This window comes from Rosa chinensis, chromosome 5, assembly GCF_002994745.2.
Source record: "Rosa chinensis cultivar Old Blush chromosome 5, RchiOBHm-V2, whole genome shotgun sequence".
Classification (NCBI taxonomy): domain Eukaryota; kingdom Viridiplantae; phylum Streptophyta; class Magnoliopsida; order Rosales; family Rosaceae; genus Rosa; species Rosa chinensis.
The window spans coordinates 51,118,946-51,135,195 of NC_037092.1; the positions used below are offsets into that span (position 1 = coordinate 51,118,946).

The 16,250-nt window shown below is 36.5% G+C and overlaps 1 protein-coding gene across 1 annotated transcript; it reads right to left on the reverse strand.

Moving 5' to 3' along the window:
• Positions 1 to 14,178: 14,178 nt before the first annotated feature.
• LOC112202847 lies at positions 14,179 to 15,233 on the reverse strand. The gene is made up of 3 exons (XM_024343867.2): positions 15,168 to 15,233; positions 14,835 to 15,060; positions 14,179 to 14,421 (listed from the first exon to the last, which is right to left on the reverse strand). Exons 1-3 carry the CDS (start codon positions 15,231 to 15,233, stop codon positions 14,234 to 14,236), a joined length of 480 nt encoding a protein of 159 aa, XP_024199635.1. The 3' UTR covers positions 14,179 to 14,233.
• Between the last annotated feature and the right edge of the window lie 1,017 nt (positions 15,234 to 16,250).

Consider the following 16,250-nt stretch of genomic DNA (forward strand, 5'->3'; position numbering starts at 1 on the left):
AGAGCAAACCGGAGGGAGAAACTCAGCAATGGAGACCTTCACTGGCACTAGCCGTTCCTTGCTGCAGTACCACCGGCTTCTTCTCTTCTGCGTCTCTCCTTCACCATTGCACCTTGGTCTTGCCACAAGACCCAAATGGACAGCCAAGCATCCAGACGCCGAACAACCAAAAGCTCTCCATGTCGAGATTGTTGCTGACCCGACATGGGAATTCGCCCAGTCGAAAACTGCACCCACCAAGATCCTCCCGATCTGCCAGCACCGCCGCCATCATCATATCATGATGTTTGAGTCGCGCTCGCCTAGGCCTAGACGAGCCACCGCAACACAGCACCTCCAATGGGGCTGCACGTGCCTGCACAGCAAGAGAATGATCTGATAAAATACAAGCCTCCACGCCAGACAGCCATGAAGGCCCGAAAAACTTCTACCATAGAGAAACCACAGCGACAGTAGGAATGGATTTGGGCAATCCCAAAGGGGATGCCGAAGGTGTACTCCACGCAGGATGGAGAACGGTACAGAGAGGCCAAGCCCGAAGGCGGCGCTCTCCCAACCCTAGCAGAGCTATGCTAGGTCGAAACATTTTTTACAAATAAAGGTAACAATAAAACATTCTTGATTGAGCAGTCATTTTTTCATTTTTAATAGTCATAGGTGCTTTAGTATTGTTTCACATTTGCAACTGTAGAGGGCAGTTTGTGACCTTCCAATTTTCCAGTGAAACTGGGACTGTGAGTGATAGCAATTAAAAAGATGCACCCCCAACATTAATGGTTTCTTCAATCAAGTTGATGTTGTTGTATCCAAACAATTACAGAAAGTGTTGGAGGTGACCGGGAACTGATCGGGAACAATCGAGAGGCTTCCTTCGAGCGTTGACCTGGAGTTTGACCATTGGCTCGAGGAAAAAAAGGGGGGGTCAGGGCTTGAGGAAAGAATCGGGGCGGCCAGGGCTCGAGGAAAGAATCGGGACAGTCAGAGCTCGAGGAAATATTCGAGGCAAGATTTGAAGCAACCAGAGAATGGAAATTTCCTCTTAGGACGAGTGTCCAAAGAGAAAATTTGGGGGCATTGTGGGAGTAGGCAAATTCTGCTGGGCCTGCAATTAAGGCGATTAACTCCGCAGTTAGTATGGCGTTAAATTTCAGTCATGAATGCAGCGATTATTACGACAATAACTACGCACAATGATTATGATTATAAGTGCGCAATGAATGACTATCATAAATACGCAATGAATGAAGGTCGTAAGTACGCAATGATTAACTGTTATTAGTGCAGCAATAATTGTCATTATAAGTGTGTAAATAAATGCAGCCATCAAAGCAGAAATAATGGCGGCTTGTTCCAGAAGTAAGTCATCGCCTATATAAAGGAGGCTCGACGTCCAGGTAATCTATCGAATTCCAATTATCCCTACTCCACAACTAAGAAACGTACTAACTTAGGCATCAGAGGGTTTTTTGCAGGTACCCCCCCCCCCTTCTCCTCGAGCCGACGGTCAAACTCCAGGTCAACGCTCGAGGGAAGTTTCTCGATTATTCCCAGGTCAGCTTCCGCTCCAGTCCGCATTAATTGTTGGGTCAAACTCCTCTACGGAAGTTTTCACCTCTAACAGAAAGCATATGAACAACATTCATAGTTGTAGACAGTAAAAAAAATCATTCTTCTTCGAGTTGTGCGTCAAGGGTAAGGTACTAGTTTTAACCGAGTCTACATGAGAAATCAGGGAGCTAGTTCGAGTCGGAAAGGCTTTGATGACTCAGGGTTCATATTAGAGAAAGGACAGTGATAGGAAATATACAAGTGTGTTATTATTAGTATACGACCTAATTTAGCAATTTCAACAGTTGATCCTTTATATTCATATGCAAGAATTATGTCTATAAAAAATCAATCAAATACATAATCATTAAGTCATTAAAAATGTGCAAACGAATGTAGCAAGGTAGATAAAATTAGAACGAACATGGTGCTAATTGTGAGATCCCACATTGCTCGAAGGAAAGGATGTGATGTGCTTTTGTATGTGCATACTCAATTACTCACATCCTTATAGCAAGGTGGGAGCCCAAGAACAAAATTGTGAAGGCGGGGCCCGGATAATAATTTACTATGCGGATCGGGCTGTGACAGAATGGTATCAGAGTCACTTCCCGGTCAGAAGTGTATCAATGAGGGTGTCAGGCCTCTAAGGCGGGTATTGTGAGATCCCAAATCGCCTGAAGAAGAGGAGGTGATGTATATGTGCAGACTCATCTCCCCATAGAAAGACGCGTTTTGGGTGACCTCCCAACAATAAAACTGTGAGGGCAAGGCCTAAAGCGGATAATATCTTACCATGCGGACTGGGCTGTGACACTAATCAAATGGATAAACGTTTTCATATTTGGTTATTTTTTGTATGACTCATATGTGTATATGTAACTATAAAATGAGTGATTTAGATTATTAAATTACATGCTAAAATGAAAATATCCTCAAATTTCAAATTTATTAAGGTCTTCTCTATAACCTCCCTATATATGTGTGTGTGTTTGTGTGTATTCTCATAATAGTGTGTTGGGCTTTCAAAATAAACTCCTCTATCTTATTCTTCGTATTGTGGTGGAATATTACTCTCTTTTTCAATGTATATATCTTCATAACATATGAAAACCCTAAAAGAAGTCGCGGCTAACTTCTGCAATCTCGTTCTCTTCTGGTAGCACACTGACCTCTCCTCGACGTTGTGTGATCTGCTGCCAGATGGGTGAATGATGCCATGACTTGGGGGTGGTTTCTTGGGAGCATTGTTCACTCGATGTATAAACAAAGAGGTTTTGGCAACAGATTCTTAATTCAAAGCCTCTAAAAAGTTGTGGTCGTGTTGTACAAAACGGGGGTTGTTTTCCTTATCGACAGCGACGTAGAGGTGCTGCATCGTTAGCGTCATGGATTGTAGATGCTAGATAATTGGTGACAAGGGTCGTGGAGGCACGGGTTGAGGGATGTGGATCGAGGTGACGCGAAGCAGGTCATGATGGTGCAAACCGTAGCAAGGTGGTTTGGGGAGGCTCTGAACCTGTTGTACATACGACTAGAGTGTCGAGGAGATGACGACTTGTTCCTAGGTCAAGGCTAGCTTGCTAGGCTTTGAGTAAGGCCCTTTCTTCTGCCGGTCTCTTAGCTTGGTGATTTGGGCTAGGTTATTTGCCCAAGGTCCATAGTATTATTTAGATTTTCTTTCTATTAAAATTCTCTTTGTTTAGGGAACCTTATGTCAGTAGTTTAGTCTATTTTCAATAATTCTCTAATTTTTCGAGTGCTATGCACTTTTATGAGCTTATAGCGAATCTTCTAGAGTATTACTAAAGGAAGAGGCTCGTTTTTCTATGTATTTTATGTCTAATGAGTGAACCTAGTTCTATGTATCATTGTGAGTACTAACACATTTTCTTGCCTGTCTATATAAGACATTGGAAGAATATTTAATGACTATTCTGACTTGATTGCCGCCCTTGTAGGTTTGATTAAGAAAAAAATATGTTTATAACATATATATGGTCAGTCATATTATCAGTTACTTTTGGTGAAATATATATGGTTGAAGTTTATATGGTCTCTCATTTTGACACTGTTTTTGTGTGGAATGTGTTTAGTTAGTCATATTATTAATTGCTTTTTACATCATCTGATTTATTTTTTATGCTTTCTTAAATGTTGTCTTACAGTTCTTACTAGATTTATATTTTGATGCCTTATTGTATCTCGTATTGTTCTCGTTATTTTTCATGTAACATATCTAGTTTCTACAGCTCTATCAGTTGTGATAATTGTTCTACATGAAATAGATTTCTGGAAGTTCGCAAAAAATTATTGCTAATTGCTCGAAATGTGAAGCAAAAATATTCTGATAAAGATCTTAGGTTTAATATAGTTGTGGCATTTTACTTATAAAAAAAAATCATTTTATTTACTGATGTTGAAGACTATGGTTCTTAATCAAGTGCACAAACCATATGAAAGTCTAACGTAGACCAGAGTCCATAGCTGAAATACGTGGATAGGTTCAATTGGGGTTAGCCCTTTATGAGTTATGTATCTGCTGAAATTTGTCGATTTTGGATCCAAAAATTTCACCTCAATGTAAGCAATAAACATATTTAAATTTTAGCTTATAAAAACTATATTTTACAAATATTTATAAATCGTAGTCAAATTGTGTAAATTTTAAAATTAATTGCTTGTGAATTTTTTCACCAAACATTTGTTAAACAATTTTTAAAATAATTGTGTGGTGAGTTCATGAGCAAACGACCGTATCTCGACTTAAAACTGATGGTGGGTTAACCATTCCATCATATCCAAGTCACATCAGGCCTCAAGTCACTCCAAAATGTCATAATACAAATTCATCTCCAAGGCTCTCACAGTTGACCATTCTACAGTTCCCTCCTTGAATGGAATTTGACATGCATCGATCAGTCTCCTTTACATGTGATTTGTGACATTCTTCATCTTTTACTGTACCTTGGCATGGGGTGCTACTGATCCAACAGTAGCGTTTCTCTTGGTTTCTTCTTCTTCTTCTTCTTCATGTAAAATGCTTCACTAGAATTTAAATCTTAGAAGATTAAATCTCCATTGATCTTTAATCGTTCTCACAAAAAGAAGACAGGCTATTAGATTTTAAGCTCCTTTTTATTTTTTTTGTAAGTGAGATTTTAAGCTCATTTAAATACTAACTGATACACTCGTTTCAAAAAATAATAATAATAATAATAACTTATACATTTTGTAATTTTTTTTTTCTAACGAAGATCGACTACAAAGTCTATAATAATGGGCTTGACAAAAGTTACAATCGAAAAATTCTTCACACATTTCTCTATTCTAGTTATTAGGTACTTAAGATAACTTTTGTTGTTGGAAATTTATTTTAATTGAAAATTATCCATAAGTATTTTTTAAGACTTAAATTATTAATTAAGCGATCATATATTTTTATCACTCATAAGGCCAAAAAAAAAAAAAAGTGTCTCAGAGAGAGGAACACACATGTTCGCCATCAAAATGTGACCAAATAGAGAATATTCGGCTCGGTCAAGTACTCAAGTTGGACAGAGAACAAATTAGTGGCTTTTCATTTTGTTGAAAGTAATTTTTTTATTCGTCGACAATAGCTCTTCAGAAAATGTTAATAACTTTTCAAAAACTATGGTGAATAACAATAGCTTTTCTTGGAAAGTAACATAACTTTTTAGTTACTCAACAATATATTTTCAAAATATGGTAATGACTTTTCTAAAGAATGATAAAAATTTCTAAAAAATGGCAATAGTTTTTTATTTTTTAAAATATTTTTTTGTCAGTCTTCTGTAGCTATTTTATTTATTGGCAATAAATTTTAAATTAATAACAGTAGTTGTTTTGATGCAGTGGTATTTTCGTAAATAATGAAAATACTGCATTCTTAGAAAGATTAATATTTCTTGTATTTTAGTGGTTTTTGGGGGAACAAAAGATTAAGTGGTTTAGAGAATGGTGGTTCTAGTTGGACCTCTAAATTTGCTATTTGGACATGTCATATTTTGTACGCCTCTAATTTACTTTTTAAAATACTTGAAAAGCTAAGTAGACCTCCTTATATTTACCAAAACACCCTTGAATATGAGATACAACAATCTGTTAGGCCTCATCAAAAAGCCCGCGGATCACGTGGGTCGATGGAGGCCCGCCAGCCTTGAGGGCTAAAAGCCCGCCCGGGCCCGTTAAAAAGACCGCAAAAGCCCGCCTCGGTGGGTAGTGGGCCGGCCCGCAAAAACCCGGCCCGGCCCGCCAAAGGCCCGCTAGGCCCGGCCCGCAAAAGCCCCTAAAATATTTTATATATATATATAGTGTGTGTGTGTGTGTGTTTATATATATATATGTAGATATGTGTGTGTGTTTATAAATATATATATATATATATATATATATATATATATATAGATATACACACACACACACACACACACACATATAGATATATATTTGTGTGTGTGTTTATATATATGTGTTATATATATATAACACACATATATATATAGATATAGATGTGTGTATGTTTATAAATATATATATATATATACACACACACACAGAGATATATATTTGTGTGTGTGTTTATATATATATGTGTGTGTGTGTGTGTGTGTGTGTGTGTGTTTATAAATACACACACACACACATATAGATATATATTTGTGTGTGTGTTTATATATATATATATATATATATACATGTGTGTGTGTGTTATATACATATATATATATATATATATATATGACTATGTGTGTGTGTGTGTGTGGAAGTTCTTATATTTCTATATAAAATATGTGCTAATGTCGGTTGACCAATCCGATATATATATTCTACATATCGGTTGACCAATCCGATCGGATTCGAAAATATGGTGAAATTAGCTAAATTTTTTACTACACTCATAATTTATTGTAATCAACTCATCCAACGGTCGGTTTTTCCATTTTCTTTGAATTGATAGGGGTTGCTCTTTGGAGTGTATGAAGGATAAATATAGGTTTATAAGAGTAACTACGTTTGACCTAGTTGATCGAATTCGAAACAAGAACCAAATTGGCTGGATTTTCTACAACCACCATAAAACATTACAATCTCTCCATCGAGCGGTTGGTTTCTCCGAATTCATTTTCCACTTCATGGTTGCTTTAGAATGAACCTAAACAATTTAAATGCAATGTATAAGTCATACAACTTTAGGAATAAAATTGGTATAGACTAATGTGTTTGTAATTAAAATTAATTTTTTTTTATCTTATGTCCACGCACATCCATTGATGGAATATATACAAACGTAATGTGAAAAAATAAACACGTTTTGCGGTTGTCACGCCATCGGTCAACCAATAAAACATATAAGTGACTACGGTTGACCAATCCGATCGGATTCGAAAATATGGTGAAATTGGCTAAATTTTTTACCACACTCATAATTTATTGTAATAAACTCATCCAACGGTCGGTTTTTACATTTTCTTTGAATTGATAGGGATTTCTCTTTGGAGTGTATGATATATAAATATAGGTTTATAAGAGTAACTACGTTTGACCTAGTTGATCGAATTCGAAACGAGAACCAAATTGGCTGGATTTTCTACAACCACCATAAAACATTACAATCTCTCCATCGAGCGGTTGGTTTCTCTGAATTCATTTTCCACTTCATGGTTGCTTTAGAATGAACTTAAACAATTTAAATGCAATGTATAAGTCATACAACTTTAGGAATAAAATTGGTATAGTCCAATGTGTTTGTAATTAAAATTAATTTTTTTTATCTTATGTCCACGCACATCCATCGATTGAATATATACAAAAGTGATGTGAAAAAATAAACACGTTTCGCGGTTGCCACGCCATCGGTCAACCAATAAAACATATAAGTGACTGCGGTTGACCAATCCGATCGGATTCGAAAATATGGTGAAATTGGCTAAATTTTTTACCACACTCATAATTTATTGTAATAAACTCATCCAACGGTCGGTTTTTACATTTTCTTTGAATTGATAGGGGTTGCTCTTTGGAGTGTATGATATATAAATATAGTTTATAAGAGTAACTACGTTTGACCTAGTTGATCGAATTCGAAACGAGAACCAAATTGGCTGGATTTTCTACAACCACCATAAAACATTACAAACTCATCCAACGGTCGGTTTCTCATTTTCTTTGAATTGCTATATGTAGCTCTTTGGAGTGTATGATGTATAAATATAGATTTATAAAAAATTAGTGTCTTTAAAAATTTATTTATCAATAAATTAGTATCTATATATAAATATAGATTTTTTTGGTATAATATAGTTATATAGATTGTTATCTTTGGTTGTATTTGATCATTATCCATTGAATTTCCAAAGCTTGATTAAAAAAAAAAAAAACTTGTGTCTTTAAATATTTATTTATAAATAAAGCCCGCAAGGCCTGACCCAAAAAAGCACGCAAAGCCAAGCCCGGCCAGGCCCGAAAAAACCTGCAAGGCCCGCTTTATATGGACGGGCTTGGATCCTTTGATTTTTAATAAAGCCCGGCCAGGCCCGACCCGCAATTATTTAAAAATATAGCAAGGCCCGGCCCGGCCCAAACCCACTATGAATGGGCCGGGCCCGTTGACGACCCCTACAATCTGTTACTCTACTTAACTTTTATTTGTATCTTCAACCACGAGAAGAAGAATGAATCAAAACACATGATATTGCTCTCTTATGAGTAAGTCTCTCCTCCACCAAAATTAATCAGAGGGTTGGTTGTAGTACTCTGGAAATTCATTATTATTTTCCGAGGATTTTTCGGAATTTAATTAGTGGTTATTGGACTATTTCGTGGTTCGTAGATGAGGCGGAAGTGTTTTGGACCACTTGTTATTCGAAAAATATGGTTTTAAAGAGAGGGGGGGGGGGGGGGGGGGGGCGGCGGGGTACGTGAAGGTTTACAACTTTCGTGAAAGAAGTTTTCGGAGAAACCCAACGTATAAAAAGTCAACCTTCGTGGACATGTGGAACACGGAAATCGGAGTTCGTATGAGAGAGTTATGGTCTGCAGAAGTTTTAGATATTTTTGGAAATCTCTATAAATAGAAATTTCTGGTTTCGAAAATTTACTATTTATATTTTTGGAAACTTCCCTTTTCGGAAAGTTTGAAACTCTCTGTTCTCTCTCTTCTTTTTCTACTGATCCGACTGGACCCGCAGTTCCGACCGGCTGCCATTTCCAACTCCAGCGACCTCCGACCTCGAAACCTGCACAGACTTCTTCGCCACCTTGTTCCGGTCCTCCCTGTGGCATCCTCTAACGGCGATATCCACCCACGGCGCCGCAGCAAGTCGGCGAGAATAGGAGCAGTCGGACCCGATCGGTTCTTCGATCTCTGATGACGGCGGGACTTCAAACTAAGCTTGTGGAGCCCACAACAGACTTTTTTGTTGATCCTCGGTGGTGGTTTCGAGCGATTCTCAGTGTGGAGTTGCAACTCAACATGAATAGTAATTATTGGACTTTGGATGGTGATAGGCAGCGATCTAGATCGAGTTGGTTTGAACCTCAGGTATTAAAGTTGCTCTACCAGCTATTAAAGTTGCTATACTTGGTATTCTTGACATTTTGGACGGTTGGATTAATGTGCTTTTAGGTTTTGGCCGGTGGTGGTTGTGCCACCTATTGTGGTGGCGCTGTGATGGCTTTCCGGCCATGTAAGGAACAATTTCTTGTGTTATTTATCATCTACTCGTCGATACGAGCATTTTGATATATAATACGTAATTTTTGGATATTGTATGAAGATGTTATGATTTTTTACGGTTTCAAACCGTTCGATTATTCGATCCGTGAGGATTCGAGTGTTCGATCAACTTGTGATTTTGACATATCAATCGGAGGATTGTTCTGAAGAATTGGGAATGGTATCCGATGAGGTTTCACCTCGATTGACATTACTTATAGGAATTTTAGTTCGAAACGAGGGTTTCAGACTTTAATCACTTGTGATTTGTGTACTAAGTTGAGACCGTATGTAATTAGGTACTTGACGAAGTATTCTTGGACAGATTTTGTGGTTGTGCTACTTTGTTCTGTATAGAAGACGCAACAAGATTCAGAGATGAGTAATCTCACAATGTTCATTTACATACGGGTTTACCTTATCGTGTTGAGAGTTATTTAGTTAATTGCAAACTATAGTTGGTATAGTAGCATTCCTGAGTGAATGTCTACGTGTGTGTGTGTGTGTCTATATATATATATATATATATATATATAATATTTACGTATATGTGTTGGTGGATTTGTTGTGATAAAACAATATTTGTGGCTGCGTTCATTTTATTGTTTTGGGGTGTGGTTTTTCGTTAAACAATATTGTGAACATGGTTAATTTCTATTGTTTTGAAAAGTGTTGTGTATTGTGGAACATTTTTAGGTCACAGATGGTGATCGGGATTGGGTAACATTTTGGGTCCATTATGACTTAATTGCTTAATGTTTTGGTCTTTGTACTGAGAGGTCATAGATGGTGATCGAGATTGTGTAACATTTTGGGTCTAGTGCGACTTTCTTAATGTTTTAGTATTTATACCGTGAATCCAAAGACTTGAGAGTTGAGGATCGTGGATCACGAAATGTGACCGAGGGTGGGAAATTGGGAATCATGCCTTTGGCCGAGTGAGTGGTTTCGATAAGTTAGAACTCTAGTAAGTCCGTCGTGGTATCTCATGGGGTAACAGCGAGGTTACTTGTGACTCATGAATACGAGTTTTTAAAAGAGAGTCTTGATTATATTCTTTCTTTTATTGTCCATGATGGATGAGAGTTGTTTCCTTAATTGGAACGTGTGGGTTTTTCCCGTAATTTGTGTGAGTTGTTTTCTTAATTGGAACGTGTAGGTTTTTTCCGTGATTTGTGTGAGTTGTTTCCTTAATTGGAACATGTGAGTTTTTCCTGTGATTCGTGTGAGTTGTTTGGGTTGTTGTATATGAGTTTACTTATACCAGCTTTCATAAGCTTACCGTGTTTGTTGTGTGGCAACCCGGTGCACTATTCAATGGTGTAAGGGTTAATCCTGCAAGTCAGGGTAATTGTGGCTGAAACTGAGGTAGCGTGCTAGCAGCTTTACAGTAGGAAGCCAATTTTGTGACTTTACCGTGATTAAGATTTCCGCTTGTAGTAAGCTCTGATGAGCATTTACTTATTATATTGTTGTGGCAATTTAATTCGTAACTCGTGTAATATATGACTCTGCGAAGCGAGTATATATTGACTTTGTGGGTTCAGGGCATCAGTATGTACTTGGTTTAGAAGGAAATTTTTTTCCAGTTATTTTGTATTGATGGCTGAATCATCACGCATGTATAATGATGAGATTATATATATTGATTTTTAAGTGTGTTTAAAAATCAGGGTGTGACATTGGTTCTCGATCTTCATATGTTATTGGAATCCCTTTGGATTTGCTAAAAGAATGATTTTAAGGGTTTTAGGTTGGAAGATCGAGTAATAACTATATCATAATATTCAATGAATTTAGTTTAAGAAAATTCCAAAACATATTATTTTGGATTTACTTATGTATTAAATGATAATTATTATTTTTACTTAATTGTTTTAGGTAAAATATAAAACTATATGGGCAATATAAGAAAATTCCGGAAAAAAAATATTACTTGAATGTTATATTTGGGGAGGTAAAAGCATCTTCAGCAATGGTAGTCATTTTTGAGTCAAATTTTAGCCAAAGTAGCTAAAAAGTTATTTTGGCTAGCCACTTTAGAAATATGTCTGTACCAGTGCTCTCTATTTTAGCTAATTATGAATTTATATTATTTTTAAGTGAAGATTAAATAGTTTAAATGTAATTGTAAATTACATAAAATAACTCAAAAGTAATTTAATACATTCTAGAGAGCCTCTTCTTGCTCTCCATATTTAGGACGAGATGGCTAAAAGTTATGATGGAGAGCCGCTTAGAGCATCTTTAGCAGACTCTCTATTTTTGATTTTTAGCTATTTTGGAGAGTATGTTTACTTTTTTATATATTTTAGCTGCTGCACCAGACTCTTAAGTGGCTATCTAGTATAACTTTTAACTATCTCGCTCCTCAATATAGAGAGCGAGATGAGGCTCTCTATAATTTAAAACATTCATATTGAGTTATTTTATATAACATATAAATATATTTAAACTATTTAATCTTCATTTAAAAAATAATTTAAATTCAAAACTAGCCAGAATAGAGAGCACTGATGCAGACGTATTTCTAAAATTGCTAGCTAAAATGACTTTTTAGCTACTTTAGCTAAAATTTAACTCAAAAATAGCTAGCATTGCTAAATATGCTGTTAGGAGTCTGGTGCAGCTGCTAAAACATATTAAAAGCTAATCATGCTCTCCAAAATAGCTAAAGAGACAGAATAGAAAGTCTGTTAAAAGAGGCTCTAAGATGAATATTTGTTTTGTTTTGTTTTTTTTTTTCCTTTCATTTTTCTCTTTTTACCCTTATTTTTATTTTCATATGATTTGACAAAGTTTATTAATAAGGGGCCGTGACCACTTACCCGATTTTAGGCTAAAAATTGCCCACTTACTCCACCAAGAGTTTTTTAACCCCATTTACCCAATCTAACAACTATTAAATTACAATCATCTCTCTCTCTCTCTCTCTCTCTCTCTCTCTCTCTCTCTCTCTCTCTCTCACCTGCTTCCTCAACCAGACCACCGTCTCCTCACCCAGACCACTGCCGTCAAGCCCTAGGCCTTGTAGCTTCCATCATCGCCGGCTACCAATGGGAATTTCTCGGCCATCACCGCACTCCATCGTCGCCGTCGTCATGCTCGTCTGCTGCAACAAGCTCGGCGACTTCTCAATCTCGTAACCTGAATCGACGACTCGTTGGGGTCGTAAACGGAAAGGAAGGAGAGTTCGGAGATGGCGCCGAGGAGGTAGGATTCAAATAGGGCCTGGACGGCGAGGCCGGAGTTGTTGGTGGTGTCGGCGTCGAACTAGAGGATGGGGACTTTTGGTGGGCGATGCGGCCCTGGTAGTCGCCGGTGACGAGGAGAAGGTGGCAGTTGGAAGGATTGGTTGAGAAAAAGTCCCGACCGGGGGGGGGGGGGGGGGGGGTTGCTAAAGCTTGATTCGGTTTTTTTTTAGAATGAGATAGTCTTCTTCTGCTTCTATCTCTCTGAAGTGTTCTAGGATGGAGGTGTTGGCAACAATTGATGGAGGTGTCGATCTGTTTTCACCGCCTCAGTGAAAACCTGAAACAAAACAAAAAAAAATTATTGGGGGGCAATAAAAAGATTACAGGGGGCAATAAAATGTTTATTAGGGCAATAATAAGAAAATTATTTATTTGGATAAACCTCCGAAAGCTTTCAAAGTTCAAAACATCTTCATTTTTCACTAATTATTGATCCCTAATAAATTTGTTATTGAGGAGCAATAATATGTTTATTGGGAGGCAATAATATGATTACTGGGTATTATTGGGGGGTAATAAAATCAGACGTAGGAATCCGGTCACCGGTCCGGTAGCCGGATTCAGGATTCCTGTCACCGGTTGCCGGAGTCTACGGCCGGCCACTGATCACTGGAGTCCGGCAAGGTCTCCTATCACTTCTCTCTCTAAGTGACAAAGAAGGAGGGGGCAAAATTGTCCCAAAAATAAATAAAAAAGAATAAAAAATACTTAATTGGGTAATAGGGAAATAATCTCTTAGAGTGTTTGGGTAAGTGGGCAATTTTTAAGCTAAAATTGGGTAAATGATAATTTTCTCTATTAATAATTGAAAAAAATTGGATGTCTAAATATCAACTTTAGAGGTCCAAATAGAACTACCCTTTAGAGAATAATAATGTTACTAAAAGGGGCCTTAAACATCATTGATCCTTATTTTGAACGATTACTTTCGAAGTCACAACGGTAAGACTTGAGAGAAGGGCTAATGAGAAATAATTCAAATTTATCTATAGTCTATAACTCTATATATACAAATGACCTCATATATTCTAGTTTTTTTTTATCATTCATATGTAATGTGTCATTTTCGTTAATGATTTTTCTTATTTTCTAATTTTACTAATAAATGATTATGGTTTTGCTTGTATGTTATCTTTTCTTTCTTGACTTAGGTTTTAATTGGTTGAATCAGAAAGATAAATGTAAATTACCCAAAGAATAAGTGGCAAGAAAGAAAGAAAAGATAAATTTGGTTTTCCTATCATCATCTAAGGGGGGTGTATTGTATTTGGATTTATGTGGACTTTTTTTAAATGATAGACTTTTTCAAAAGTCCATGGACTCTATAAAAAGTTCATAGACTTCTATTGATTTCTTAAAACCATTGACTTTTAGCATAGACTTTTTACTGATTTATAAAAATCTACAGACTTTATATGAATGACTTCTATAGATTTCACAATATTTACAAAAAAGAAAGAAAGAAAAAAAGCTAGTTTATGAGTCAGAGAATAGAATACGATGCAGTAGCTATGTTAACTAACGTCCATTAGCGTAGAAATCAGAGAAGCTCAAATAATGTTATGAAACAAACGTATAAGAAAATAAAGGAAAAATCTCCAAATATAATCCACCAAACGGTACCAAAAATAAGAGACGGGAAAAAAAAAGTTTCATGCTAAAGAAGCAGACGTCTCTGAAACAATGATATGATTTATTCTTCTCCTTCATTTTCACTTTCTTCATTGTTATTGTTTTCATTGTTGGCATTTGGTTGGGCATCTGTCCACATATGAGTAGCAATACTCATTCTCCATTCATTAGCATTTTCTCTCTGCTGATCTTGGGTTTGAAAATCATCCCATTCAAAATTATCTTCATGATTGTCTATCGGATCTTCTTCTGGTTTGGGAGGAAATTCATCTGAACGGCATTCCTATCGAAGAAAATTGTGCAGTCCTGCACAAGCTAAAACTAGCTCTGCTTGTGTCTTATATGAAAATGGTGGTGCTGATTTGAAGATTGTGAAACGCGACTTAAATATTCCAAATATTCTCTCAATGACATTCCTCAAGGAAGCATGACGAAGATTGAATAACTCAATTGCATTGACAGGATGGTTTCCTTCACCACCAAAATCTTTGAGATGATATCGAGTACCTCGAAATGGAGCTAAAAATCGGCGTCGATTTGGAAATCCGCAGTCCCCTAAGTAATATTTACCTAATAATAAAAAAAATATATGCAATTAGCATGTTATATGACATAAATTGTAATAAGTGTTCTGAACTTTTTTTATGCAAGTAAAACTATACCTGGTGGCACTTTGAGTCCATTTCGTCTAGAAATCGCATCATTCAATACTTTTGAATTATGAGCGGAACCCTCCCATCCACTAATTACATATGTGAACTGTAAATCAAAGTTACAAGCTGCTAATACATTTTGTGATATCTTCCCATGTCGATTTTGATATCTGCTAACCTCACGTCCAACTACCGTTGCTGGAATATGTGTGCCATCTATAGCTCCGACGCAATCCTGAAACAATGAAAAAAGATATAAAATAGTTGAAAAGAAAAATGAAATAATATCTTCATTACTGTACAATGAAATAAATAACCATCCATAAAAGTTGCATTGCTTACCTTAAAGTAAGGATAAAACTTTGTACTTTCTCTTATGTTAGGTGGCACAGACTCAGGTTTAGCCATAAACTCCGGTGCTATTGTATTCAAGGCCTTCAAGACTTTGTTGAAACTTTTGCTAACAGTGAAATGAGATCGCTCAAATATCAGCCGAGCTTCACTGTATCGATTGTTTTGGCCGACAACAAGTAGAAAGGTTGGGAGCATTTCTTCAACACAAATGTGTCTTGTATCTCGCAAAGGTGTTTTCACTTTTAGGATGCTACATAATTTTCGAAAAACGTCAGGATACATTCTATACACCTCTCTAAAGATTTGAGGGTCTCTGTCTAATATTTTGTGCATATATATGTATCCACTTGATGTCACTGGTCGCCGAGTCAGTGGACGTCTAATACGTTCACCACGTATGCTGAATACAAGGTCGTATAACACATAAACCATTGCTTGTATTGCCATTAATAATATCTTAACAGCCTCGTAAAACTGTTCTTCCTCTTCATCAGCTCCATACATGTCCATTTCAGACATTGCTAATAGAGAAAGCACCTAAACATAAAAATGTCACTATTCATATTAACATTCATTCAAAAGCAAATCAAATATCATAAATATTTAAACAAAAAAATAAGTTGTAATCCATCACACACAAGTTTAAAATCATTCAAAACAAGCTGCAATTGAAACAAAATAATTTAAAATCATTCCCCAAGATTCATTTTCCTCCGCTCCAAATGTTGTTGCATCTGTATCATCACCTAGACTGATTGAGCCCATTCCAGTTGCAGTTCCATTTCCAACTGCAATTTTCAAGTCCTCATAGTCTGGAAAAGTTTCTGACCGAAAGTGCCCATGCGTTGGATGTGACTAGTAGGAAAAAAAAAAAAACACAATTGTCAATATGATGATAAACATTTGAAGTAATTATAAATCCAAATTAGAATAAACGAAAAGGCAATAAGCTCACCTTCAAATAATCTGCCCATACTTCATCATCAGCAGTGAATCTTTTTGTGATGGGATCCCACCCAAATCCAGAACTATGGCGCATAAGCTGAGAGTAATTGGTGTATTGTTTCTTAA

Bases quoted from the DNA above. Each gene is read 5' to 3' on its own strand.
- LOC112202847 (XM_024343867.2), bottom strand. From the start codon at position 15,233: ATGGCTAAACCTGAGTCTGTGCCACCTAACATAAGAGAAAGTACAAAG. The intron at 15,061-15,167 runs GTAAGCAATGCA...TCATTGTTTCAG, and splicing joins AGTTTTATCCTTACTTTAAG to GATTGCGTCGGAGCTATAGA. The intron at 14,422-14,834 runs GTATAGTTTTAC...CTCCCAAACCAG, and splicing joins TGGACTCAAAGTGCCACCAG to AAGAAGATCCGATAGACAAT.